General features: G+C 38.8%; 1 protein-coding gene across 1 annotated transcript in view; it reads right to left on the reverse strand.

The window, feature by feature from the left end:
- Positions 1-27,476, reverse strand: part of KMO (kynurenine 3-monooxygenase) — a gene marked incomplete at both ends in the record, with an annotated part of 54,660 nt that overhangs the window by 25,780 nt on the left and 1,404 nt on the right. Inside the window, 3 exons of the mRNA XM_079696661.1 lie at positions 5,209-5,298; positions 6,509-6,606; positions 8,160-8,229. Coding sequence (XP_079552787.1) covers positions 5,209-5,298; positions 6,509-6,606; positions 8,160-8,229 — 258 coding nt within the window. The remainder of the gene's footprint in view (positions 1-5,208; positions 5,299-6,508; positions 6,607-8,159; positions 8,230-27,476) is intronic.

The raw sequence follows: 27,476 nt of genomic DNA on the forward strand, positions 1-27,476 counted from the left end.
AAATTATGAAGGCTTATTAATGTGAGGAAAATATTCTTTCCCTTTCAGTTGATTCCTATCAGGCTTGTCGGTCCTGCAGGAAGGCCAGGGAGAGTCCCGGTCTAATCTACTCCATATCTTTGGGCAGTATCCTGTTATAACCAAAAGTTAGAGTCACTCACATCAAGCTTCACTTCTCCAATACATATTCTAAAAGGCTTATCTTGTGAAGAATAAGTAAGAATAATATAAGTAAGTAATATAAGTAAGAATAAGAACAAACAAGTCAAGAGCTATAAAGTGGCCCTTGTAACCAAACCTAAAAGAAGTAAGATAATCTCCTTTGGAGATTTGTAAAACGATAGTTGCAGGGCTGACTTTTTCAAATATGCTAGGAAAAAATGTTTACATTCTAGTCCTGAAAGCCTTCAAATGAGAATGTTTTCTAGTAAGGGGGCACCGTTTCTGTATTTTGGGTATAGGAGTTTATCAAGAAGAATTGGTGGAACTCTGACCTGCTCTGTATATTGGAGAGTATTTTGATTTTGGCAACTGGGGAGGGAAATGGGAGGAACCAGTAAGACAGTCACCACAAGGGAGAAAGTGCAGAGAAATAACAGCTGGGGGAGGGAGGCTCAGAGAAGGGGGTATAGAAAGGATTTCAGAGGTCAAACTGTACACACTAGAGATTTATAAATTGTTTGCTGGGCCCTGTGCAAGGTGGACCTTCCATGACCCCCAAGTCTTCAGCATATTCATGTGTATTTTGAGTGAGTGCTTTTTGTGTGGAAAATGGTGAAAATGGTGAGTTTCATGTGTGGCCATCATGGTACACAGCCAATACCAGAGGAGAGGGAGTGGACACCAAGAAGTCCACAGGACAGTAGGTAGGCTCCCTGAGCATTCGAAGAAATCCTGGGGTCATGGGGATGGCTTTGCACTTCCACAGTCTGTGGAATCGACCAATTCAAAGCAATTTTATATAGTTCTTAAAAGATAAGGAGACCCCATGTTCGACTCCAGTATAAAGACAGTGATGCAAAGCTATAAATTTAGCATTAACTCAATTGTTAAGAATTGAGAAATGGCAAGATTGATGGGGAAGGATCATTTCCTCCTTCCATATTGAAGGCCCCGAAATGAGAACTCCCACCAACACTTTCAACTTCCTGGGGCGTCATTGGTGATGAAAATGCTCCTCTCTCTCTCTCTCTCTCTCTCTCTCTCTCTCTCTCTCTCTCTCTCTCTCTGTCTCTCTCTGTGAGGGTAAGGAAGTCAATTTTAGCCTCAGGTCCAAGTCACCCTTTTCATCTAGCTTCCCTGTTATTTTTGAACCATATCTTACTCCTTGATCTATTCATACTTTATTGCTTCAATCTCTGGGGAAGGGATGGATATGCTGAATTGGACCTCCTCAGCACAATGTTAATCCAAGAGAAAGGTGGGATGACTATTATGAGTGGCTCTCATTTTAGCAAAAAGAAATAGTGCAGCTAAGCAGTACTACCAGCACTCCTCTGAGTGCCTCCTACACCATGCCCACTGGCTGTTGTCTGTAAGGAAACCTGTCTTGTTTCTCCCTTACTGCTGACCTCACGTGATCATGCAGCCTGTTTCTTTCCCCAAGGTGGTTGGAGTCAATGCATCTAAAGCTGCTGATCACTGTGAGATTCTGTTATTCGAAAGTGTAGTTGCAATTTTCTCATCATTGGACACACGTGACACTTAAAAATTTACATTTTTTAGAAATTTGGTCTCACCCAACGTCCCTCCATAGATAGACTGTCATTTGATTGGGACAGTGCTATTTTGCTGCCAATTTAAGATTTAAACAAAATGTCTGTTTCAAGCCTCACCTTCTCTTCTCTGAAAATGAAAGCTTTCCTCCCTCTCTGAACCATATAGCTGAGTGCTCCTGTCATCACTTGGGTGAGTTCTTTTCACAAGAACTTTATTATTATGTGTCCTCCCCAGGTTGCAAGCTCCTCTTCTGCTCCTCAGCAACTGGCACAGGGCATGGCTAGCATAGCACAGGAGGACAATTATTGCTTACAGAAAAGATACATTTAGTTAGTAGTAAAGTTTATACTTGACTTGCATGTGTAAATCTTACTTGCCTATCAAGAAGAGGCAATTCTTTTCTTTCTTATAGCACCAAGCTCAATTTGGGGCCAATTAAACAGGACATATTAATTATCTGAAGACATTTATCTGACTATAGATGGTCAGTGGACTTTCTTTCCCTTCCTTCCCCTGCCAGGCTCATGTATTAAGACTCTGTACCTAAGTTTTCATAATGCCAAAATAAGCAGGTTATTATTTCTAAAAAGTCATTAAATAGAAAATTTTAGTCCTTCCCCACTACCCCCTCATTCCCACTTAGTCATTGGAATGTTTTACTTTTCAATTACTTTTTAAACGCACACAAAATTTGCCATCTTAACCATTTTTAAATATACAGTTCGATGGCATTAAATACATTTACATTGTTGCACTACTATCAGAACCATCCATCCACAGAACTCTTCATCTTGTAAACCTGAAACTCTGTCCCCATTAAATAACAGCTCCCCATTCCTCCCTTCCTCCAGGCCCTGTCAACCACCATTCTTTCTCTCTCTATGAATATAACTACTCTAGATACCTTACATAAGCAGAATTATATAGTACTTAACATTTTGTGACTGGCTTATTTAACTTAGTATAAAGTACTCAAGGTTTATCTATGTTGTAGAATATCAGAACTTCTTTCTTTTTCAAGGCTGAATGGTATTCCTTTTTATGTTGTATAGAAAACCTACACCTCTGCTGTGTCTCTCTCCTTTACTCTCATACTATTACCACACTCACCACACTTCTGACACCATACATGTGGGAGTTTTCCTCAAACCAAGCAATTCTCTGCAACTCCAGGGGGGTGTGCTGCAGTTTATTCTGACACTACTAACTTGGAGATGGTATCAGATTCCACAGGTTAAAAGCTCAGCCCTACAAGACCATTCCCCTCCTTCATATGCCAATTGCAAATTCAGTTTGTCACCTGTGCTTCTGACTAATCAGCTATAAATCAAAAGTTCCCATGATCCCTTCTTCAAGTTCAATCAATTTGCTAGAGTGGCTCACATAATTCAGGGAAACAGTTTACTTACATTTACCAGTTTATTATAAAAGAATATGATAAAGGATACAGATGAACATCTAGGTGGAAGAGATGCATAGGATAAAGTATGTATTTGCCATCTCTGGGTGTGCCACTCTCCCAGTACCTCCATGTGTTCATGAACCTGGAAGCTCTCTGGACCCCATACTTTTGGGATTTTTATGGAGGCTTTATCATGTAGGCATGATGGATAATTAACGCCATTTCCAGCCCCTCTCCCCTCTCTGGAGAATGGGGGTTGGGTCTGAAAGTTCCAAGCTTCTAATCATGAGTTGGTCTTTCTGGTGACCAGCCCCCATCCAGGAGTCCATCCAGAGTTACCTGGAAAGACACTGTTGTCACCCAGGAAATTCCAAGGGATTTAGAAACTCTGTGTAAGGAACCAAAGACCAAATATTATAACAATAGATGCTCCTAGTGTTTTTTTTTTTTTTTTTTTTTTTTTTTTTTTTTGCGGTACGCGGGCCTCTCACTGTTGTGGCCTCTCCCGTTGCGGAGCACAGGCTCCGGACGCGCAGGCTCAGCGGCCATGGCTCACGGGCCTAGCCGCTCCACGGCATGTGGGATCTTCCCGGACCGGGGCACGAACCCGCGTCCCCTGCATCGGCAGGCGGACTCTCAACCACTGCGCCACCAGGGAAGCCCGCTCCTAGTGTTTTTATCACTTAGGAGATTACAAGGGTTTTAGGAGCCTTATGTCAGGAACCAGCACAGAGACCTGTATGTATTTTTTCTATTATCTCACAGAAGTATATACCACATTTTGTTTATCTATCCATCCATCAATGGACATTTTGGTTGCTTTTACTTGTTGACTACTGAGAATAATGCTGCTATGACCATGGGTGTTCAAATATCTCTGCCAGACCCTGCTTTCAGTTCTTTTGAATATATACCTAGAAGTGGAATTGCTGAATCATATGGTAGTTCTATTTTTAATTTTTTGAGGAACCACCACATTGTTTTCCACAGAAGATGCACCAATTTACATTCTCACCCACAGGGTACAAGGTTCCTATTTCTCCACATCCTCACCAACACTTATTTTTTGATAGTAGCCATCCTAATGAGTATGAGGTGCTTCAGCTTCTTTAATCAGCACAAGATCCACAAAGACCTTACTCCCATGAGCATATGTGCTTTATTTGTTGCTACCCAAAGTGTGGTCCGTGGACCTGCAGCATGGATACCACCTGGGTGAATTTGGTTTGTAGAACCTCAGCCTCCACCCCAGCCCTATAGAATCAGACTCTGTATTTTAACAAGATCCCAGGTGAGTCTGAGAAGTGCTGATCTACCTACAATGGATACTCTGCAGAGTATCAGAGACTCAGAAGAATATGAACCTCACTTGGGCTCTGCAAAATGAGGCATTGCTGGATAAAGCAAGCTGGGGTTTTTCTATGGTTGATAGATTTATGGTACATTCATTCTCTCTCTCAAAGAAATAAACATAGAAATAAAGTGTAATCAGATAAAAATAAATACTTTGCCCAACTCTGTACATTACTATTTCAAAGATAAGAAGAAAAACACAAAGCAGGATAATGGATTTTCTTTCTTAAACACTACATCATCATCTGGCCTCTGTTTGAGAAATTATACAATGCTGAAACATTTCCAGTTCATTCTATAAATTCTATTATAACTAGAATAATAATAATTTGAGGCAAGAGAGTCAGGGGGAGGCAATAGCATCATAAAACTTAAGTTTGCATAGCGTTGTTCTTGCATAGTATGCTTAACAATAAATACATGGTAATCTCTATCTAGTTGAAAGGAGATGGGAGGGAAAGTGCATCCCAGGCCAGTATGAGTGAAGCATAGAGGCATAAAACAGCCTAATAGCAATAACAATAATAACCATTACTGAATGGTTATTAGGGACTGGGCCCTTTCTAAGCATCTCATATGAATTAACTAGTATATATTCTTGCATTCTAAACAGGCAAGCAATGTCAAAGATAGGGTTAGAGAAGAAAGGCAGGGCCAAGAAGCAAGTAGCAGGTTCCAGACATTAGACTCAGTTATTACCATTTCACAAAAAAAGTATCTCCAGGTAAACCTACCTGTGACTTTGTCCCATAGGGAATTGCAGACTTTTTTCCTGAAAGAGAGTGAATCATTCTTGCTCTCATGGGGATACCTTGGGATACAATCTGAAATAAAATCAGAAATATCAATTTCAATTTCCATAATGTGGCATCATGCAGATAAGATAGATACCAATTTTAAAATGTGATTATTCAAGTATTTTCCAAAAATCAAAAAACGTAAAGGTCCATGAGAACACAGTATGGTAGAAAATCAATAAAAACTATGTTCCTGCAAATTTTACTTTTTAGGGTTTTTTTTAACCTTTAGATTTTAGAATAGACGTCAAGTTTATTTGGTCTAAATCAAATATTACAAGCGAAGAAATGGTTCATTGTCAGAGAGATTAAGTTATTTTTCTCATGATCACAAAAGAGAGTAATGCATGAGGAGTAAATCCCAGTATTCCTGAAATCCAGTGCAAAGTGTTTTCCTACACATGCCTAAGAAAAATGTGGAAATGCAAATGGCAGTTATATTGACTTATATATCATTTCAAAGACACACTGTTGCAAAAATACTATCAATAAAAATATATTATTTCTCTTCACATTTCCAAGATACATGATAGTGATAAGTTTGGCAACATTGAATCCATATAAGGAAAATCTGCAACAGGCACACAATCCAAACACTGAGAGCTCATTGGTTTCCGAATTCAGAAGTTTTCAAATTTTAGATAGGCAATGTATTGCATATGTGGTTATTATATGACACACAGAGGAGTCTAGGGCACTGTCCCATAACACAATATTTCTTTAGTAAAACACATTCACACGAAATGAGATTTTTTTTTAAAAGGCTGTAAAAAGCCTCACATCAGGTCAAGTTTTCTGCTGAGTGGGTGATGAAAAAGCTTTCTAGTCCCAGAACTTCTGGAGTACAGAGTTGTGGATAAGAGATTATGAGCCTAAGTAGTCAAAAGAATGGAGTTCGCCTGCCTCCTCTCACCCTGGATGCCATCTCAGATCACACTTCTGTAGGCAGAGGTTCACGATACTGTTGAGAGCCCAGTGTCAGAAGTGATGATCAAGTTCCCACCTGATACAGTATCTGCCTGCCCCACAACCTGCTCTGGTCCCCCCAGGTGCCTCAAGTGTGAAATGTTCACCCTGTTGTGAAATTTAGAAGTTTGAAAACCTTTGTAAAATGAGCTCTCATGCAGAGGTTTTTTTGGCATTAAGTGGTGCTTTGACCTAGGAGAAATCAAGACCGTGCAGTTGTTGAAAAACAGCAGGTGTTATTTTCTAGAAGGAAAATGCATTAACAAGGTACCTGATCTTCCAGGCCAATGGATTTCAAGGCTTGTCGTCCTCTATAAGAAAGGGCCAAATTAATGCTTCTTCCACGTGCAAATTTAGTCACTCGGATATCTAAGATATTGGAAGTAAACCCCATGTTACACACACTTTCTTATATCCTAATACAGGAAGAGCATAGAGCACCTGAAAAACTGGTGCCATCTGGGCCAAATTAAAAGACCTTGTTAACTCTTTTAAAGAAAACATGGATAGTAATATATTTGCATTAAATTAAATTTAGATAGTTGAGGTTTTTAATGAAATCTAACAGTGCATCTTTTTAATTTTTTTTCTTTTTAAAATCTAAGGAGTTGCCAACAAACAAATGAAAGGATGCTCAACATCACTAATCATTAGAGAAATGCAAATCAAAACTACAATGAGATATCATCTCACACTGGTCAGAATGGCCATCATCAAAAAATCTACAAACAGTAAATGCTGGAGAGGGTGTGGAGAAAAGGGAACCCTCTTGCACTGTTGGTGGGAATGTAAATTGATATAGCCACTATGGAAAACAGTATGCAGGTTCTTTAAAAAAACTAAAAATAGAACTACCATACGACCCAGCAATCCCACTACTGGGCGTATACACTGAGAAAACCATAATTCAAAAAGAGACATGTAGGGGCTTCCCTGGTGGCACAGTGGTTGGGAGTCTGCCTGCCAATGCAGGGGACACAGGTTCGAGCCCTGGTCTGGGAAGATCCCACATGCCACAGAGCAACTGGGCCCATGAGCCACAACTACTGAGCCTGCACGTCTGGAGCCTGTGCTCCACAACAAGAGAGGCCACGATAGCGAGAGGCCCGCGCACCACGATGAAGAGTGGCCCCCACTTGCCACAACTAGAAAAGGCCCTCGCACAGAAATGAAGACCCAACACAGCCATAAAATAAATAAATAAATAATTTTTAAAAAAGAGAGAGAGAGAGAGACATGTACCACAATGTTTACTGCAGCTCTATTTACAATAGCAGGGACATGGAAGTAACTTAAGTGCCCATTGACAGATGAATGGATAAAGAAGATGTGGTATATATCTGCAATGGAATATTACTCAGCCATAAAAAGCAATGAAACTGAGTTATTTGCAGTGAGGTGGTTGGACCTAGAGACTGTCATACAGAGTGAAGTAAGTCAGAAAGAAAAACAAATACCGTATGCTAACACATATATATGGAATCTAAAAAAAAAAAAAAGGTTCTGAAGAATCTAGGGGGAGGACAGCAATAAAGATGCAGATGTAGAGAATGGACTTGAGGACACCGGGAGGGGGAAGGGTAAGCTGGAATGAAGTGAGAGAGTGGCATGGACATATATACACTACCAAATGTAAAATAAGTAGCTAGTGGTAAGCAGCCATATAGCACAGGGAGATCAGCTCAGTGCTTTGTGCCCACCTAGAGTGGTGGGATAGGGAGGGTGGGAGGGAGATGCAAGAGGGAGGGGATATGCAGATATATGTATATGTAAAGCTGATTCACTTTGTTATACAGCAGAAACTAACACACCATTGTAAAGCAATTATACTCCAATAACGATGTTAAAAAAAAAAGAAAAAAAATCTAAGGAGGAAGAAGTCAAAGAATCAGAACATCTCACATTATTCAGCATTGTCTTACCTTCTCTAGCTTCATATACATTAACTTGGAAATTCCTCTTGGCAAGGAAGCATGCATTTAATGATCCAACCTAGGAATCAAAGAAATTTTTCTCATATTTTTATCTGATTCCACAAATACAGGGAATTTTTGCTAGCTAAATGCAACATCATGTGTGGTCATAGCCTCAGTCATCACACTGATTTACTCAATCACTACTGGAAAACACCATTTGCAAAAATAATGGGATTAACTCAAGATTAAGTGGTATAATTTTCAAGGAAGTTTTGGTTTTTCTTTTTTTTTTACTTTTGTATGATGAGATATAACTTTCATACAGAACAATCATAAACCATGTGTACAGTTTACAGAATAATTAGAAAGTGAACACCCGTATAGCCACTCTGATCAAAAAGTAGAACATTGCCAATCTCCTATAGCTCCCCCAAGCTCCTCCCCAGTTACAATCCCCAGACTTTCACCTAGAGGTAAACATTCTGACTTTTGTGATAACCAATCTTTGCTTCTTTATAGTTTTACCACTTAGGTATACCTCCCTAGGCAATATAATTTAATTTTGTCTGCTTTTGAATCAGATAATTAGAATCACACTTGTGTATTTTTTTTGCAGATGCTTCTTTAACTCAATAATATGCTGATGAGATCCATCCATATGATCTCACATAAAATTCATTTTCATTACTGTATGATTCTTCATTATGTGAAATCTCACAGACTATTTAACCATTTTACTGTTGAAGGACATTTGAGTTGTTTCTGTCCTGAGAATATTATTTTTTCCACTTTTATTGAGACTAAATTGTATAAATTTAAGGTATACAGGGTAATGGTTTGATATATGTGTATACTGTGAATTAATGGTCTGGGTTAATTAACAATGCTGTAAAGAACATTTCTGTACATGTATCCTGGTACACATGTGCATGATTTTTCTCTAGGGTTTTTTGCACAGAAGTGGAATCCCTGGTCAAAGGTTTATGTATCTTCACCTTTATTATGCCAAACTATTTCAAAATTTTATACTAATGTGTTTTCCTACCTGCAGCTTCTGAGAGTTCATCTTTGCCAGCATTTGGTGTTCTCAAACTTTTAAACATAATAGTGGTTGGGTAAGGTGAGGAGGAGTATAGGTTTAATTTACATAAATAAATAGTTACTAATAAAGAGATTGAACACTTTTTCATATATTGATTACCTATTTGCATCTCCTCTTTTGTAAAGTGTCTGTCTTGCCCATTTTCGGTTGAGCTGTCTGTTTTTTCTTCTGTCGATCATTTGAGCTATTCAGAGATCTGAGTACAGGGTCTGTCATTTTTAAATGTTGCAAATATCTTCTTCCATTCTGTGGCTTGCTTTTTAAACTATATAGTATCTTTAATGATGAGAATCTATTTTAATGTAGTCACATTTAAGAATCTTTTACATTATCATTAATGTATTTGGTATCCTGCTTAAGAAATCTTTCCCTACTTTGAGATTATAACAACTTTTTGTTTATTGTCTTCTCAAAGCTTTATAGTGTTGCCCTCCTAAATAGCTTTATATAGGTTGCAGTGATTAATGCCTCACCACTAGCAACTTAAATTTGAGAACACCATCTATATTTAATTATCACACTCGAATTTTCAGCAGCATTCAATACTGTTAACTAATCTTTCTTCTTGAAACACTAAATTTCCTTCATTTTCTGTTTTTTTTCCATACATCTCTGGCCATTGCCTCTTTCTGTCTTTCACCCTTGCAAAGAAGGACAATCAAATGTTGGGGCTTCTTAAGCCTCCATCCTGGTTTATCTTCCACATCCATGGTGATGCACAAACTTACATCTCCCACTCAGATCTCTTTTTTGAGCTCATGCATATAGATGTGTAATTGATGTACCTTTTTAAATGTCTCAAAGCACCTCAGAATCAACAGATACAAATTGAAACTTGTGATCCTTGTTCCAAATTGTGTCAGTTCTCTTCACATGGGATGGATGGGGTGTCTCAATGAATGACATCTCATCCATCCAGTTGCTCAAGCTAGAAATCTAAGAGTCATCTGTGACACCTCTCTCTCTCATTCTCCACATCCAATCCATTCCAAGTTCTGCCAATTCTACCCTGTAATGTTTCTCCATCTATCCATCTCTTTTCATTTTCACCATTCTGCTGCTAGTTATCATAATCATTGTGCTTGATTAATGTCGTTTCCTTTTTATTCTACCAGCATTCATCTGACTTCTTGACCATTGATTCTCCACAAGCAGCCATTTGGTGTAATAGTGAAACAGGTCATTTGAATGAAATCTTCTGCTAAGAGAAAAAGGAAGCCCAGGCAGGTGAACTTGGCACTTGGAACAACATCTAGGGTTATCTACTGATTACAGGGGAGACAAAGAATTTCAACAGAATTTTTGATAGATTCATGAAGTTAGAAGGACAAAATCTGGAGTTTAGGACATGTACCCCAACCTCCTGTTCAGGAGGGTTTAATAAATGCCCAGGCTTTGGGTTAGGACCCTAAACAGGTATATCTTAGAAGTATGGTAAACTGGAAATAAATCAATGATCAAAAGGACCAAAGTAGGCTTAGGAATCATCTCTAGCCCTGATTGGATTATGTTCATCTGGGATTGCTGGTAACCACAGCCACCTGACAGAAGCAAACATAATCTTCTCAGAGAAAAATGACATCATTGTAGGCCTAAGATTTTCTCCATAATATTTTTACGTTATGGAGATCACATCACTGTTCTGCCTCAGCTTTGCTAGCCTTCTTTCAGCTGCTTGTACTCATCATGCTCTCCCTCACCAAAAGATTTCTGTGGCTAACAATCTTCTTCTCTTTCCTCTTTTTCTAGTAAATGCCCATTCATCCTCAGGTCTCCACTCAGGTTTACTTCCTTAAGGAAGCCTTCCTCAGCCACTCTAACTACCTCAAACCCCTTCTTATGAGTTCTCATAGTGCTACAGACTTTTCCTTTGAGAAATGTTAAGGGTTGAATTGTGCCCCCCCCCAAATTCATATGATGAAGTCCTAACCCCAGTAACTCAGTGTGACCTTATTTGGAGACAAGGTATTTACAGAAGTAATTAAGTTAAAATGGGGTCACTAGGGTGCCCCCAAATCCAATACAATATGATGGGAGTCCTTATAAAAAGGGGGATTGGATACTGAAACACTCATAGAGGGAAGATGATGTGAAGAGACACAGGGAGAAGATGTCCATCTACAGGCCAAGGAGAGAGACCCGGAACAGATCTTTCTCTCACATCCCTCAGTTGGAGCCAACCCTCTTGACACCTTGATTTTAGACTTCTAGCCTCCAGAACTGTGAAACAATAAATATTTATTTTTTAAACCACTTGTTTGTGGTACTCTGTTACGGCAGCCCTAGGAAACTAATACAAAGTGCTTATCACAATTGAAAGTTTACATCCTTAGGGTGATTCTGTAATCAATATCTGTCTACCCCACTAAGCTGCAAACTGTTTTTGCTCACCATTTTATCCCTGGGCAAAACCATTGTGTTTGCAACATAATAAGTACCTGATCAATATTTGTTGAATGTATAAATGAATGGTAGAGATTACATTTTTAAATAAAATTTGTAACCAAACCAAGACAAATTATATTGAGCATCTGTTATGCATGATTTAATCTGCTAGATTTTAGGGATCTGAAGATTGTCAAGCTAAGTACTCAGGCCCACTGACACCTAATTTAGTTCAGGTGTCAATCTAGTTCAATCTAGTTTAATCTAGTTCAAGAAGAGACAAACATATAAACTAATCAATGTTTAGTCAATTTTATATAAAAATTTTGCAGATCCCCCACAGTATCTGGATTTCATATATGGGTTGGTTAAAAAAATATATAATAAATTTAATCATAAAACATTTATATATACTTTTAAAGTAATTATATGTTTTAGTCATATAATTTTATTCCATTTACCCAATGTTTTGTGCACATAGATTGAGATACCTTTCCCTGCAAAATAATTCTCGGCCCAGAGGTGGAAATCAATGTTAAAAGAAAAAAAAAAAAAAAAGGAATAAGGGAAGTCTTATAGAACATACAAGAAAGGGATTAATTTTGCCTTAAGGGATCTAGCAGATTGTATTTTTCAAAGATGGTCATAACAATACCTCTTCTGTTATTTGATCTCAACACTCCTTCAGCAAGAAATGGAGTTTATTTCTTCACTTTCTTGAATCTAGGAGGGCCTGTGATAGCCTTTATCAATAAAATGCAGTAGAAGCGACACCTGAGCCATTTCCAGGCATAGTCCTTAACTAGCCTGGAAGCTTCTGGTTCCTGACTTTTGGAAGCCAGTGATCATATAAGAAGAGTACCTATCTGGAGGCTGTTATGTGTGAGAAACCCAAGCCACATGGACAGTACCCATGCAGTAGCTCTAGTTAAGAGCCTCAGCTGAGTGTTTCACTCATCAACAACCAACACAAACTGCCAGCCATGGGAGTGCACCATCTTGGACATCCAGCTTAGTCAAGCCTTCAGACGACTGCAGCCCCAGGCACATGGCAGAACACCCACAGAACTGTGAGGCGTAATAATAGATTGTTGTTTTAGGCCACTAAGTGTTGGGGTAGTTTGTTACACAGCAATAGATAGCCAGAACAAAGGGATTGGTAAAAGCTTCCTAGAGAAGATTATTTTTTAGTTGAGTTGAAGAATGAGGCTATTTTGACATGTAGAGAAGAAGCAAATTGATAAAGAGTATGAATCCTTCGGAATTTTGAAAACAACTTTCAAGAGACACAGAAAAATGATTATTTGAAAAATATTTATTGATTCCTAAGTATTACAAGAATCTTTGTTAGGCATTAAAAGTGATCCAAAGATAATACATAATGGGTGCCCCAAGGGAGTTCACAGTCTTGGCTGGATCTTCATTTTTTCAAATATTATTCACATATTTATTTAGCACATATATATTGATTTTTTCCTATGTGCCAGCTCTGTGCTAGATGCTAAGGATACAACCAAGAGCAAGATATATCTAGATCTCTCAAGGGTATTACAGTCGATTATAACACAGAGTGATAAATAGTATGGTGGCGGAAGTACATCTATGAGAGTACGGAGAAAGGACCCTTAACCCAAATGTAGGGTTACAGAGTAAGATAGGGTATGACTTCTCAGAAAAAAATGAAATCTAAGCTGAGACTGAAAGAATGAGTCGGAGTCAGCCAAATAAGTGTGGGTGGGTCAGGAGGAAGAGGGTTCTAAGTAGAAGGAACACATGATAAAGGTTAAAAATAACTACTAGAAAGAATAAAACAGAAATCCAATTAAAGAAACAATAATAATAATGTACAAACCCAACAAGAAGTTGTTATGTATCATTCATTCATTGCTCTAACTCATTTAATCTTCTCTGCAGCCATATGAAGTAGATACTTTATTATCTTGTTTTACAGATATGGAAATTGAGGCACAGAGAAGTTAAGTGGCTCACCTAAGGTAACACAGCTAGTTAGTGCTGGAGTTGGTATCAAGATTCAAATGGATCCCATCTGTCTCCAGAACACAGGCTCTTAATCAATAAAGTAGAAGTATGGGTGAATAGCATACAGTTGAAGATTGAGACCATGAATTAAGAGTGGCCCCAAGATTTGAGGTTTTGTTATATTTTTTCATTGTAGCACTGAACAGCTTGGATTCTATGGAGAGGAAGAAAACCACTGGAATCAAGCAGAGTGGGATCCATCCATTTGGATGGAATAGAAAGCAAGGAGTTGAAGTATTATTTAGACTGATAAACAGTAACAATTAAGTTGGATGGGATGGAAGGAAAACAGAGAGGACTGATGAATGGGGGGAGTCGGAGTTCCCTGTGAAGAATAGATGTAGGAGAAACAACTGAATGAGAGAGCTAGTAAGTTAGGAGGCTTTGAACAGAGAGTCCTAAATCCAGCACTATTATCGTAGATGAGGCACTTCTGTGGAATGACAAGGTCGAGGTCCAGGATGTGGTCATGGGACTTGGAGACTGAAGTACAGTGGAGGTGGAAGGGATTGAAAGCACAGGATTCTAGGAACTAACAGGCTAGGGAATTGGTTAGGTCAGCAATGTAAACTTTGATAGTCACTCAGTGTGATGTCAGGGCTGGGGTATAGAAAAAAGATTTTGAAGTCTTCAATATTGGGTAGAAGTGGCCTAGAGGTTGATTGATGACAACAGTGAGGGGACAGAGGTGATATAAGTAGTATAAGTAACCTCAAATGATTTGCACATAAAAATGGAGACAAGGCTGGAGGTTTCAGTGTAGAGTAAGGGTACCATGGCAACTCCCAATCTTGAGATACTTGAGCTGTGGGAGAAGGCTGCAAGAGAGCTGTTGTCCTCAGGTTTAAGCTAAGGCCAGGAGTCTGAGGGGAAATGCAATAAGTAAAGTGAAAACACTGGAAATTTTGCCTATCAAAAAACAGATCCAGTAGGCTCTGTGGAAGATTTTGGGAGGGAAGGGAGAAAAGAGAAGTTCAGCAGGGAGACAGGAATCACAGAGATGGATGAGAGTACACCTGCGAGGGCATACTTAACTAGAGGAGCTCTGAGATGTGAGGCTGGTGCATTCTCAGCAGCCCCCAGTGGATGTGGGGATTAAGGAGAGGGCCTTGCACCTGAGCAGTGTTTAGGGGACCTATTAGTACAATTGTAGGCACAAGAGGACCTGAATCCTCTTCTACTATTTACTCCACATGAGTTTTTTTCCCCTCTGCTCCAAGGCAACTTAGCATCTAAGCACTTAGATATTCTTTTTCTTAATAATCTGATGGTCCAGGGCTTGTGTCTCCTCTCACTATGGATACTGCAGCCACCTAACTTTCTTCATGTTATTCATTTTCTGTAGACTGTGATGGTTATTTTGTAGTCAGTCCCTGTTTAAACCATTAAGTGTGTGGAAAGTTTAAAAATTTAATTTTGCAAAGTAATTCACATATTTAATATTCTGAAAGGCCAACCAAGAAATTCATGTTGAATTATTTTGTTAAATAAATATATTAGAGGTAAGGGGTGGTAAGTAGGCAGAACATAGAGGATTTTTAGGACATTGAAAATAATCTGTATGATACCCTAATTTTATACATTTATCCAAACCCACAGAATGTACAACACCAAGAGTGAACCACAAGTTAAACTATGAAATTTGAGTGATAATGATGTATCAGGAGATTGGTAATGGGGCCAGAGGTATATGGGAAATCTCTGTATTCCCCTTAATTTTGCTGTGAACCTTAAACTGTTCTAAAATATATAGTCATAATAAGTAAGTAAGGACTTCCCTGGTGGTCCAGTGGTGAAGAATCTGCCTGCCAATGCAGGGAACACAGGTTCGATCCCTGGTCCAGGAAGATCCCACATGCTGCAGGGCAACTAAGCCCGCCCACCACAACTACTGAAGCCTGCGCGCTTTAGTGCCCATGCTCCACAACAAGAGAAGCCACCACAATGAGAAGCCCGAGAACCGCAACAAAGAGTAGCCCTCACTCGCCGCAACTAGAGATAGCCCGTGCGCAGCAACGAAGAGCCAGTGCAGCCAAAAAAAAAAAAAAAGTAAGTAAATAAATAAATAAGCAAGCCATTTTTTCCTGTGTAGCCACTACTTAAATTGAGAACACATTACTTGTTAACATTTGGTGTGTCTGAAGAGATCATTACAAATTGCTTCCCTCTTAATCCCTCAGTCTGAAGTGACTTCACCTTGTGTTGTTGTCATCATTTTCTCATCAGTGATCAAGCTATCTCAGCTGACAGTATGACTTGGTGCTTGGCATAAAAAACTGTCTTAATATCTTTTTCATGCCTTTCTTCACACCTTTCCAGCAAAGCCCTGGACTCTTTTGTGTTTCACTAATCACAGCTCCTTTGATCTTCTTAATTCCCTTTTTTCCTCCCCTGATTTCTTTGAGCTTATGAAAAGTTGCCTGCCTATCTTCCTTTCACATGTGTGTTAAAGAATATCTAGTAAGGGCAATAGTAGTAAGTTGTATCAAGGAAAAGAAAAAGTGTAAGCTAACTAAAGTTCATACAATAAAATAAATTTCTTCCAAAGGCTAAATTGCTCTATAGCATTAGGAAAAAAAATAGAAAGGATTAAAGGCTAGATAGAATAAGTCTCACGGAAGGAAAAGAGAAAGGTTTGTGAAACTCCTCTTTCTTTCACAGTATTATAATCATAACTGCTTTTTTTATGTTTGTGGAAAGCAGGACCGGGGAAGGATATTGATCAGGAGACCAACTGGGTCAGGAAAGTTGGAATGAGGCTAGAAGAAGTAATTTAGAAATGAGTTTTTCTTACTGGGAAAACAGGCCAGGGAGAAAGACAGTAGGATACACAAGCTACAATCTAAACAACGAAAGATCAGTGAACCTCATATAGGGAAATGGTGTAACGGAGCAGGACCCTTTAGGGCCTTCCCAGGGCATGCCCTTCCGCCATGTCCTCTGCTTTCGCTGCTCTCTGAAGTACCTAGATAATAGTATCTGATGCACATTTCCTGAGTTGTTTTACAGATGTGAACCCCTCCCCCCCACCAAATGGAAGATGTTAACTACTTGATGACCATGAGCACATAGCCTCCACACCTCCTGAAGCCTAAGGATTGATAATGTTAACCCCTGTGACACTGCTCTGTTACCTCACTATCAACAAACCAGAGAATTGTGCATGAGCTGATCACATACCCTGTGATACCCACCCCTCACCTGGCCTGTAACAATGCTTTGCTGAAACCCTTCAGGGAGTTCAGGGTTTTCTGGGCACGAGCCACCGTCTCCTGGCATGGCCCTGCAATAAATCTTCCTCTTCTCCAAACTCCAAAATTTTGGTTTGTCTGGCCTCACTGTGTGTCAGGCAGACAAACTTGCCTTTGGTGACAATGACAGAAAAGTGGAGAAACTGAGATTCAGAAGCAAGAAATCCATTCATCTGTTTCCTGGGAATTCAACTTGAATTATAGAGTAAATGAGCTGTGACAAATGATGTACAAACAAGAGTCTCAGTGACTGGGTTCAGAAGAGGCTCAGGTCCAAGCCAATGGTGGGCCAATGGTCTACTTTCATGTGTTTGTTATGTTACTTTTCTTTGACCAAAATTTGATTCCAGGATCTTGGGAGATGAAGCTGACTCAAGTGGAGATTCTCCTTCAATCCTTTCTAAGGTTGGAAGTGTTGATCCCTACCTCTCTAACACTTCTGTGTTTACCAACTGAGCATGTATAAATGGTTCCTCATGGGGCAGAAGGAAAAGAAGGAACCTCAGGTGATATGGACACAATAGGGTTAAATATAATCTTGGTTCATGAAAATATCAAGGGTTAGAGAGGATGAGGGCAAATAGGATCTCTTATGCATTGCTTGCAATGATCTCAAGTTGAGTATTCACATAACTGACAAATCAGCAATTCCTCTTCAAGGCATATACCCAAGAGAAACTCCAGGAGACACATGCCAGGATATCCAGAGCCACAGTTTTCATAACTAAAAATAAACAAAATACTGGAAGCAGCCTAAATAGCCATCACAGAGGTATGGACAAATAAATTATGGTATATTTACACAATAAAATACTACAATATGAATATATTAGTAACACTACAAGTAAAAAGAACATGTCCCAGATGACTTCATACTGCATGATACTCATATAATAAAGACAACTACAACTAAACCACAGATACATGTATATAACAATTTTTAGAAGTATATATTTTATAGAATTTTTCTTTTTTGAGGTACGCGGGCCTCTCACTGTTGTGGCCTCTCCCGTTGTGGAGCACAGGCTCCGGATGCGCAGGCCCAGCGGCCACAGCCCACGGGCCCAGCCGCTCCACGGCACGTGGGATCCTCCCGGACCAGGGCACGAACCTGCGCCCCCCGCATTGGCAGGCAGACTCTCAACCACTGCGCCACCAGGGAAGCCCCAGAAGTATATATTTTTAGAAGCATATTATTTATGTGTGTATATATATGATCAGCATATATCATATATACATAAAACTTTTATATATATAAAATCAAGAGAATGATAAACACAAGATTCAGGCCAATGTAATGGGTGGGAGAGAAGCACAGAGGCTGTTATAAGTCATTCAATGTATCAATTCCAGGTTGAGTGGTGAGTTCAAAAGTACTGCTGCTTATTATTATTAATAAACACACAAAAGAATAAACAAAAATGCCTTCTCCAAGACCAGTCATAATAAGGTGTCCAATTCTGTATAACTAAGGTTTGAATAAAATTAAAAGAAAAAATATTGGTAGATGTTACATAAATTCAACTAGAAGGATTAGTAACATGGCTAATAAAGTACTTTTCAGACTCTAACTTTATTTCTACTTCTTACTTTGTGTAAAATGCACTTAATCAGGAATGAAGTGCCTTCTTTAGTTGTTACACAGGCAAAAAAGCTACCAAGACATAAAGATATAAATGCAAAGGAAAATGTGTGTACATCATTCTGAGCACACCACAAACTCTCGGTTAAGGCACAGATGGTTCCTGTGCATCAATAGGGGAGGAGGGTGGTGAGAGGAGAGAAGAAACTAGGCAGGGTTAGACTCCTGGGAACAGTCAGCAGTTTTCATGCCAGTTCTTAGAGTTAAGCCTGGACAGAGCTAAGACAGTTCTATTAATGACATGGACAATTATGAAAAATCTCTATATTTCTTTTGAAACACCAATAGTCCACAATAGTAAACAGTTTTGATCATAAAATAATTTGTAAATTAAATGTTTTATTAACAACTGGTCTAGCCTGTTTGCTTAAACAGAGCTCTGATGAGATTCCTGGGTTACGTAATTATGGATTTACCCAATGTATTGTTCTTCCATTTCTCTACTTCCTCTTGTCTTACTTCCTTCTTTAAAGGTCATATGCTTTGACCCCACCCTGACCCATTATATTGATGCCTAACTTACAATTTAAAAGATAATTTGAAAATTTCTTTTATATAAATGTGAGTGAGATAAGCTTCTCAGGCATTCAGCAGGTGTGGCTTTTTGTAATAGGATTCATTAACTTTCTGCTGATTCCCATGTGACCTCTTCAGCAATGATTGTTCAAGTGTCCAATGATCATGAGAAAACTGTACCTTTTAATTTATAAATGCTGACTTTGACAGGAAGAGGCGACATGATTATAAACATGTCATACCTTTTATGCCTTTTAATATAATGTGTTTGAAATTAATCTGATAATGTAATGTTAAACATGTGTCAACTATGTCGACACATAGTGTCAACATAATGAAGCATATAAAACTCTCCTTAAGAGTCACAGAGTTTGTTTGTTTATGAGTCTGTCACCAAACAGACTTTTGTAAAGCCCTTCACTACCTCCTACTCATGAAACTATAGCTTGATCTCTGAAGAATTTGATCTTTGAACATAGCAATGTAATGAGAAGAACAAGACTGTTAACTGTACTTACTCTGAAATAAGCAAATAAAAGTGTCTTCAGGGACTTCCTTTGTGGTCCAGTGGGTAAGACTCTGAGCTCCCAAAGCAGGGGGCCTGTGTTCAATCCCTGGTTGGGGAACTAGATCCCACATGCATGCCACAACTAAGAGTTTGCATGCCGCAAATAAGAAGTCCACATGCTGCAACTAAAAAAGATCCCACATGCCGCAACTAAAGATCCCACATGCCGCAACAAAACATCCCATGTGTCGCAACGAAGATCCCTCATGCCACAGCTAAGACCCAGCGCAGCCTAAATAAATAAATAATGAATAAATATTTTTTTTAAAAAGGTCTTCATACTTTGTAACTATTCCATCTGCTAGAATTGTGTATGTTATGCCAAATGTTGTTTTATTATTTAAGACTTACTCTGAACTCTCTGACCTGTATCGTCTGAGTTTGGTCTCTAAGGCAGAGCAATAGTCTTGATTTTCCCTCCTTTGATGATGATAAGATGAATGCCCCACACACTTTCAAGTAGGGGCTCTTAGGAAAGCTTGTTCATGACTTTTTCTCTGGCCTAGGTCCTTCTCCAGAATACTATCACTGACTACTGAACCTCTCTTCCTGGGTGTCTTACAGGAATCTTCATCTCAACATACCTCATATTCAGCTTATTCCCACTCCTCAACCTTCAAACCCTTCTCCTCCTCTGTAGTTCTTAGTGAATGGCAACTCTGCCCACTATTTCACCCAACCAGGATACCTCGGAGAATAGTTAATGCCCCTCCCTACCTACCAATATACATTTAATTAGGTGACAAGTCCTATTTATTGCACCTCTTGAATCTCTCTCAAAATAGATCTCGTACCCATACCTTCCACCTTCCTTATATGGGGCCCTCATTACCCTTCACCGGGACTACTACAAGTTTTCTAATAACTCTCCCTCCCCCCCCCCAGTCTCTACCTATTTAAGCCATACTTCCACCAGAGCTAGTTATCTTCTAAAACAGAAATCAAATGATGCATTTTCTTAAAATCCTTTAATGGCTCCTCATAAGTCCTTAGGAAAAAGTCCCAAATTTTCAACATGGCATAAAAGACTTTTACATGGGAACCCAGCCTCTCTCTCTCCAGCTCATTTTTTGCTATTCCCTTGTACTATCTGTAAGAGGTATACCAAGGTCACTGTATATTTCCTGAATATGCCATGCACTTTTATACGTATGAGCCTTTGAATCTAATGTTCCTTTTGCCTGGACTATTTTTTTCTGCTTTAGCCTTCATTCAAGACTCATGTCCTCTGTGCAATTTCTCTCAGTATTTCTCCTACTCCAAAAGACTTGTCTTTTCTTCTTTAACTCCATGGATGTATATATGTGTGTGTGTGTGTGTGTGTGTGTGTATACATATGTATATATGTGTTTTAACATCTCTCATAATTAACTAAATTATTTATTTACATTCCTGTCTGACTTTCCCACCGGGCTGTGAGTGCCCAGGGAATAATGATATGTGGTGTATGGCTTGTACTTTATCAATCTTTCTATTTCTGGTACAGACCGGATACTTAGTAAAAAACTTAACATTTTTTAATAAAAAATTAGAAAATACAGATAAACATGAAGAAAAATGTAATCTCCCACAATCTTACCATCAGGGAGAACCAGTGTTAAGATTTTCTGTGTATGTAAAGCAAACAATATTTCTTTTAAAAATGGTAGCAGGATATATATTTTATTTCATAATTTCCTTTAAAAAATGAATAGTATACTGTGAATATATTTCCAAGTCATAAAATATTTTAAATCATAATAATTGATAATTGCAATACATTTCATTGTATGCAATGCCCTTATGTTTGTACATTTGAGTTATTTTAATTTTTTAGGATTATAAATGATTGCATGGTGCCCACTGAGTTCTTTTGATAAAATCACAGTAAGGAAATGGTCCATCAAAGCACAAGTCTTAGTGGCAGGGACCAAACTCTCAGAAACTTCTGAGATCTACACCCTCTTTCTGTCTGCCCCATTGGTTCTTAGGCCTTAGTACCAGGGAGGAATGGAATAAATATAACAGGGTAATGAGAAAGGAGGGAGAAGAAAATCTGAGATAAGTGGAGGAGATGATTTTGATTGCCTGGAGTGTGGGAGGAGTTTGCTGTATTTTCTTTGGTTTTGTTTTTGGAATAGCTGCAAAGTACATGAAAGAGATTGAGAGTGAGTGAGATTTTTAGAAGGTTTTGTTACAGGTTTTGAACATACTCCAGATTTGGTGTGTTTGGGAGACCACGTTAAAGATTCTAATGCTTTTAATTCCCCTCAGGTTGAAGGACGATCGTCCCTCTAAATGCAGTGTCTTGTTGAGGCTGACTTCGAGAGAGAGAGCTGATGCTGCTTTCCGCAATTCCCCCCTATTTTTAAGACAATCAGCATGTATTTTTTCAAATTGTATTCCAGAAAAAAGTACCAATTTAGATTATCATCAACAGTGGAGGGGTGCTCTTTTCTCTTTGAGTGGACAGTTAGATGAATAGGTGGATGGATAGATGTTTATGGACAGATGGACAAACAGAGTATTTTGGAACCAATGAAAAGGAAAGCAAAACACGTTCCTTGCAGGCAGTTAATAATACTTTGATCTGTCTAGAGTTACTGGTTCCATTCCAGGTACTGCTCATCAGGTAGCAAATGAAATAAACTCTGAGCAAGGAATTCTGTTTTATGTGGGTGAGAACAGGATTTATGAGACACCTTAGAAGTCCATCATCAGGATAGCAAAAAAAAAAAAAAAAATTTCAAAATGTTAGTCTGGTGTGTTAGAGAAATACAGATGCTTCAGCGAGATAGCTGAAAGAAAACTTGTTCGGTGGGAGGAAATGAAACACAAGCAAAATTACAAAAGAGATTGAGGAAAGCTGGTAGAGTGAAATGAAAACTTATCCCTAGCTATTGAGTAAATGCAGGATGACATCTGTGGTCACAAAAAAAATCCACTCTACTTCTGTTTGTAGAAGTTGCTAGATATCAGGGCAGTAATAAAGGTTTTTCATACACAGGTTTTAGTGCCTGAAGAGCAGAAAACAAGAGTGGAGTGAATAGAGTTTTATTTTAATATTAATAAAACAATGATAATAATAAAGGTAATTAAGTTATTTACATAGTTTGTCCCATCAATATGTGCATAAAATAAAAAGTAAATACTTGAACCAACTATATATAGACCTATATATGGAACTATATATAGACCTTGACCAAAGATTATGAAACATTTGATGGTTTATATGTGTCTAGAATATTTATTTTGTAGAAAGTAAAAATTCTGGGTGACATTTGATTTCTGTTTTTACGAAGACTACATTGAGAACAAAGCTAACGATCTGTGAGTGAGGAAGTATGAAAAAGAAGCAGCATAATTGTAGAATTAAAAGACCTATGGACCGGCACATATATACAATGGAATATTTCTCAGCCATGAAAGAAACGAAACTGAGTTATTTGTAGTGAGGTGGATGGACCTAGAGACTGTCATACAGAGTGAAGTAAGTCAGAAAGAGAAAAACAAATACCGTATGCTAATACATATATATGGAATCTAAAAAAAAAAAAAAAAAAAAGATGGTCCTGAAGAACCTAGGGGCAGGACAGGAATAAAGACGCAGACGTAGAAAATGGACTTGAGGACACGGGGAGCGGGAAGTATAAGCTGGGAAGAAGTGAGAGAGAGGCATGGACTTATATATATCACCAAATGTAAAATAGATAGCTAGTGGGAAGCAGCTGGATAGCACAGGGAGGTCAGCTCAGTGCTTTCTGACCACCTAGAGGGGTGGGATAAGGAGGGTGGGAGGGAGACTCAAGAGGGAGGGGATACTGGGATATATGTATATGTATAACTGATTTACTTTGTTATACAGCAGAAACTAACACACCATTGTAAAGCAATTATACTCTAATAAAGATGTTAATAAATAAATAAATAATAAAAATAAAACAAGTAGGGAAAAAAAAAAAAAAGACCTAGGGACCTAGTTTTAGCCCATGATGAAGAAAACGAGATGCAGAGAGGGTAAGATTTCTTGGGCTTCCAGCTGGTTGCAGCCTCTCCTCCTCCTCTTCACTGACTTCTGCTCTTTCTGTCCAACTGAGCTGAGTGAAGAGTGAGCTCTGAGGGGAAAGATCCTAGGGAGAAAGGGCAGAAAACACCATCTAGGGCCAATTTGTCATCAGGACTATTTTGAGCCTATAAATCTGTGACAGAATTATCATCTATAGAAGTGAGACACAACCTCTCATAGAAACAAGGTCAAGCAGTTTCAAAGACAATGACTTGAATACTAGGGGAGAGGGCACAATTAACCACAGTAAGTCATAAAATGCACAAGTCTCCTTACCCTGATGTTTTGAATGACTTTACCCTCTAAATAGCTCTCAATGGAGAATTTTGCTGGGTCAAACATAGGGAGAATGGAGTGGTGTTGCTTCTCAGCAGGGGAAACAAAAGAATTGCTTCAATATTGCCCTAAAATACATCTTCAAAGTGTGTGCCAGAACAATGCACACATACTTCAACAGAAGGCTGCGGCTAAGGCTGGAATGCTTAATAGTCCTTTCAGCTAAAACTCTTAAACTTCAGCCAAAAAGTGAGGGCTCAGTAGCAGTAGTTGTCACTGAAATCTCTGGTCATTTTTATCATACCTGTAAACACTGAAAATAGTCACCTCAGAAGCAGCATTTCTGAATACCAAGGACCTGAATACCTACATATCTTAAGGATACATGTGAAGAATAGATGGCCTTTCTTTTGACTTCTCTGGCTTGTCACTTTGTGGAGAAAACACATCTCACTGTAACACAAAGTAAGGCAGCTTGTGTGGCAGTTTTTTCCCCTAGGTCAACTTGTTAGAATTGGAAAACTGTAAAACTCCTTCCAGCCTGAAAAGTAGAGATTGTTTTTCAAACTAGTCCCTCAAAGGACTGCATTCCTTGTGATTCCATTCTGATGAAAAATATTGTCTTTCTTTTAATTGCCCATAACTTCTAAGAGCATGATCCCCCATTTTGTTCTGAAAGCAAACTCATGCACACAAAATATTTTAGTGTGTTTGACAGTATAAGGCACTGGGATAACCTTCATAAAAGGAAAGGGAGCAGGACCCAAAGATAAGAAAATCTTTAGACTCATGAAGTTAAAAACCTTCTATGGGGAATACACTATGCATATCTATAACTTTCACAGAATGCAGTCTGTGAGAAAGGCAAGCAAAGCTCTATGCGCATTGCAGGGGAAGGGGAGATAATCACCATTGCAGGGGAAGGGGTTGGGAGCAGTGTTTCACACAAGAAGGAAGATAACTAAGTCAATACAGTCATTTTGCTAAATATCCAGATTAATGTTCTTGAAAAACTGTTTTAACATCTTTTTCCACTCTTCAATAGCTCAACTTTCACCAATTTATGACCATGGTTTACAGTTTCTTTCACCTTTAGTTTCTGAGTAAGATTCTTTCACTGATCTATTGGCTCCTTCTGACCTTTTGGACTTGACATGTCTTCAAAGAACAGAAATCAACTGGTTAATCACAGAATCAGATGATCACTATACTAGAGCAAAGGCAAATTCTAAGGGTAATCTTTCACTAGGCAAGGCACCATTGGGGAAAAAAATAAGTTCACTATATTCTTTGGACTTCTGAGTAAAGGTTCTCAGCTCCATTGCATTTTTTCCCCTGGGGCCCAGAGAGAGTCTTTAATGTAGTAGACAGTATGAAGGACTAGGATCAGTCCATGGGGAGGAAGAGTATGGGAAAGGTGGGGAAAAAAATGCAAGGGGGCTTCCCTGGTGGCACAGTGGTTGACAGTCTGCCTGCCGATGCAGGGGACACGGGTTCGTGCCCTGGTCCGGGAAGATCCCACATGTCGCGGAGCGGCTGGGCCCGTGAGCCATCGCCGCTGAGCCTGTGCGTCCGGAGCCTGTGCTCCGCAACGAGAGAGGCCACAACAGTGAGAGGCCCACGTACCGCAAAAAAAAAATGCAAGGAAGTAGATGGGCAAGAAAATAATTTTGTCCTTTATGTATTGAATTTAACCTTCTTGAATTGCTCTATTTAATTAATGTTTTTTGTTCTTAATTTCCTCAATATTCAGACTTCCATCCAATATGAAATTTCTTTTACCTTCACATCATTAAGAAGAGTTTTTCATCCCTCTCATTCATTCATCCATCAAATACCAACTAAATAATGACATTAAGCAATGTTAGGCATGGTTTCAGCCATAAGAGTCTATATCCTAGTTGGAGTAGATATTTAATAAAGAGTTTACCTTTATTTACCAAAAACAAATAAAGTGTATAAGTTCATATACTGATAAATAATACAAAAAAACAAAAAATAGGGAAAAGATGAGGCCAGGCAGGTAGACAGGCTCAGTTCCTATAGGACCTTTGTTAAGGAGTTTGGATTTTATGTTTTTGTAATGGGAAACCACTGGAAGGTTTTAAGCAAACAGTGATAATTATCACACTAATGATTTAAAAGTGGATGCTGTATGACTGCCTGTGGATAAGAGTAGAAGCTGGGAGACCACTTAGGAGGAAATCAGGACTATGGTTGAAGGATGATGATGGCCTGGACTAGGATGTTAGCAATGGCCAGAATTGAAATATATCTTGGATATAGAGCCACCAAGGCTTACTGGTAGAGTGAAAGAGGAATGGGGTTTGCATAAAATGAGAAAAAGAATCAGACATGATTCCTAGGCATGGACCTGAACAATTAGGTAAATAGAATTCCTTTGCAGAGGAATTTTAGTTGCTTGTTAATACACGTGTATTAATTCATGTCTTCTATTTTCTAGCACATGTATGTATGCATGCACAGATAATGATGTGTTTACATGATGAAGAGTTCAAGTGTTATTCAGGGAGAAATCTGTGGATGATACCCACATTTTTATGCCTTCCAAAATCATATATCCAATCACATACTTGTTATCTCCCCTTGGACTTCTAAGAGACATTTTAAGATATATCACTCCTGTCACCCTGGTCCAAGTCTTGGACAAACACAACAGCCTCTTAACTGGTGTATCTGGTCTTCTTACAATTTTCCCAACTCTTCTCTACATAACAGCCTAAGGAATCTTAAAATTGCAGCTTGCTTTCCTACCTAAAATCTTCCAATGGTTTTCAGTTGTGTCTAGGATAAAATCTGTCTGCCTTGCCCTCTAAGATCCTAGGATCTCTGGCTATTTCATTCTCCCCAGCCTCAGCAGCTACTCTTCTCCACTCTCATTCTTTCTGCCTTTCTGTCTGCTCCAAGAAAGTGCCCAGCCCATTATCTATCACCTCAGTGTTTCTCTTCAGACAGTCGTTCATCTACCCAAAATGCTCTTTATGTAGCCCTTCGCATGGTTGCTTCCTTCTCATTATTCAGGTCATATGCCTCCTCCTCAGAAAGGCTGTCCCTGAGCACACTCTAAATGGACACCCGTTAAGACACTACAGCATTACCCTGCTTGCATTTCTTTCATAGTGCTTAGATCTCACCGAATTTATTTATTCGTTTTCTTCTCCATTGTCTTTCTTCTCCCTGAATGCTCACCACTGTATCCCTAGTACCTAAAGAAATGTTGGCACATAGCTGGCACCCAATAAGATTTTGTTGAATACATGAATTCTCATTTTATGCAAAATTTAGAAAGGAAGAAACTGGACTGAAGCCTGGTATGAAGTATGAACAAATGACGACACATGTCACATGCATTGGCCAACACGGCATGTGGTAGCCTTCCTTAGCATTTTGAAATTTAGAACCAGAAAAGTTAGAACTGTCATCGTACTTTTGGGAAAACACAAGACAGAAGGCAAATCAAAAGTCGGAATTAGTACA

The sequence above is a fragment of the Hyperoodon ampullatus genome (assembly GCF_949752795.1).
Source record: "Hyperoodon ampullatus genome assembly, chromosome: 2".
In the NCBI taxonomy this organism is placed as follows: domain Eukaryota; kingdom Metazoa; phylum Chordata; class Mammalia; order Artiodactyla; family Ziphiidae; genus Hyperoodon; species Hyperoodon ampullatus.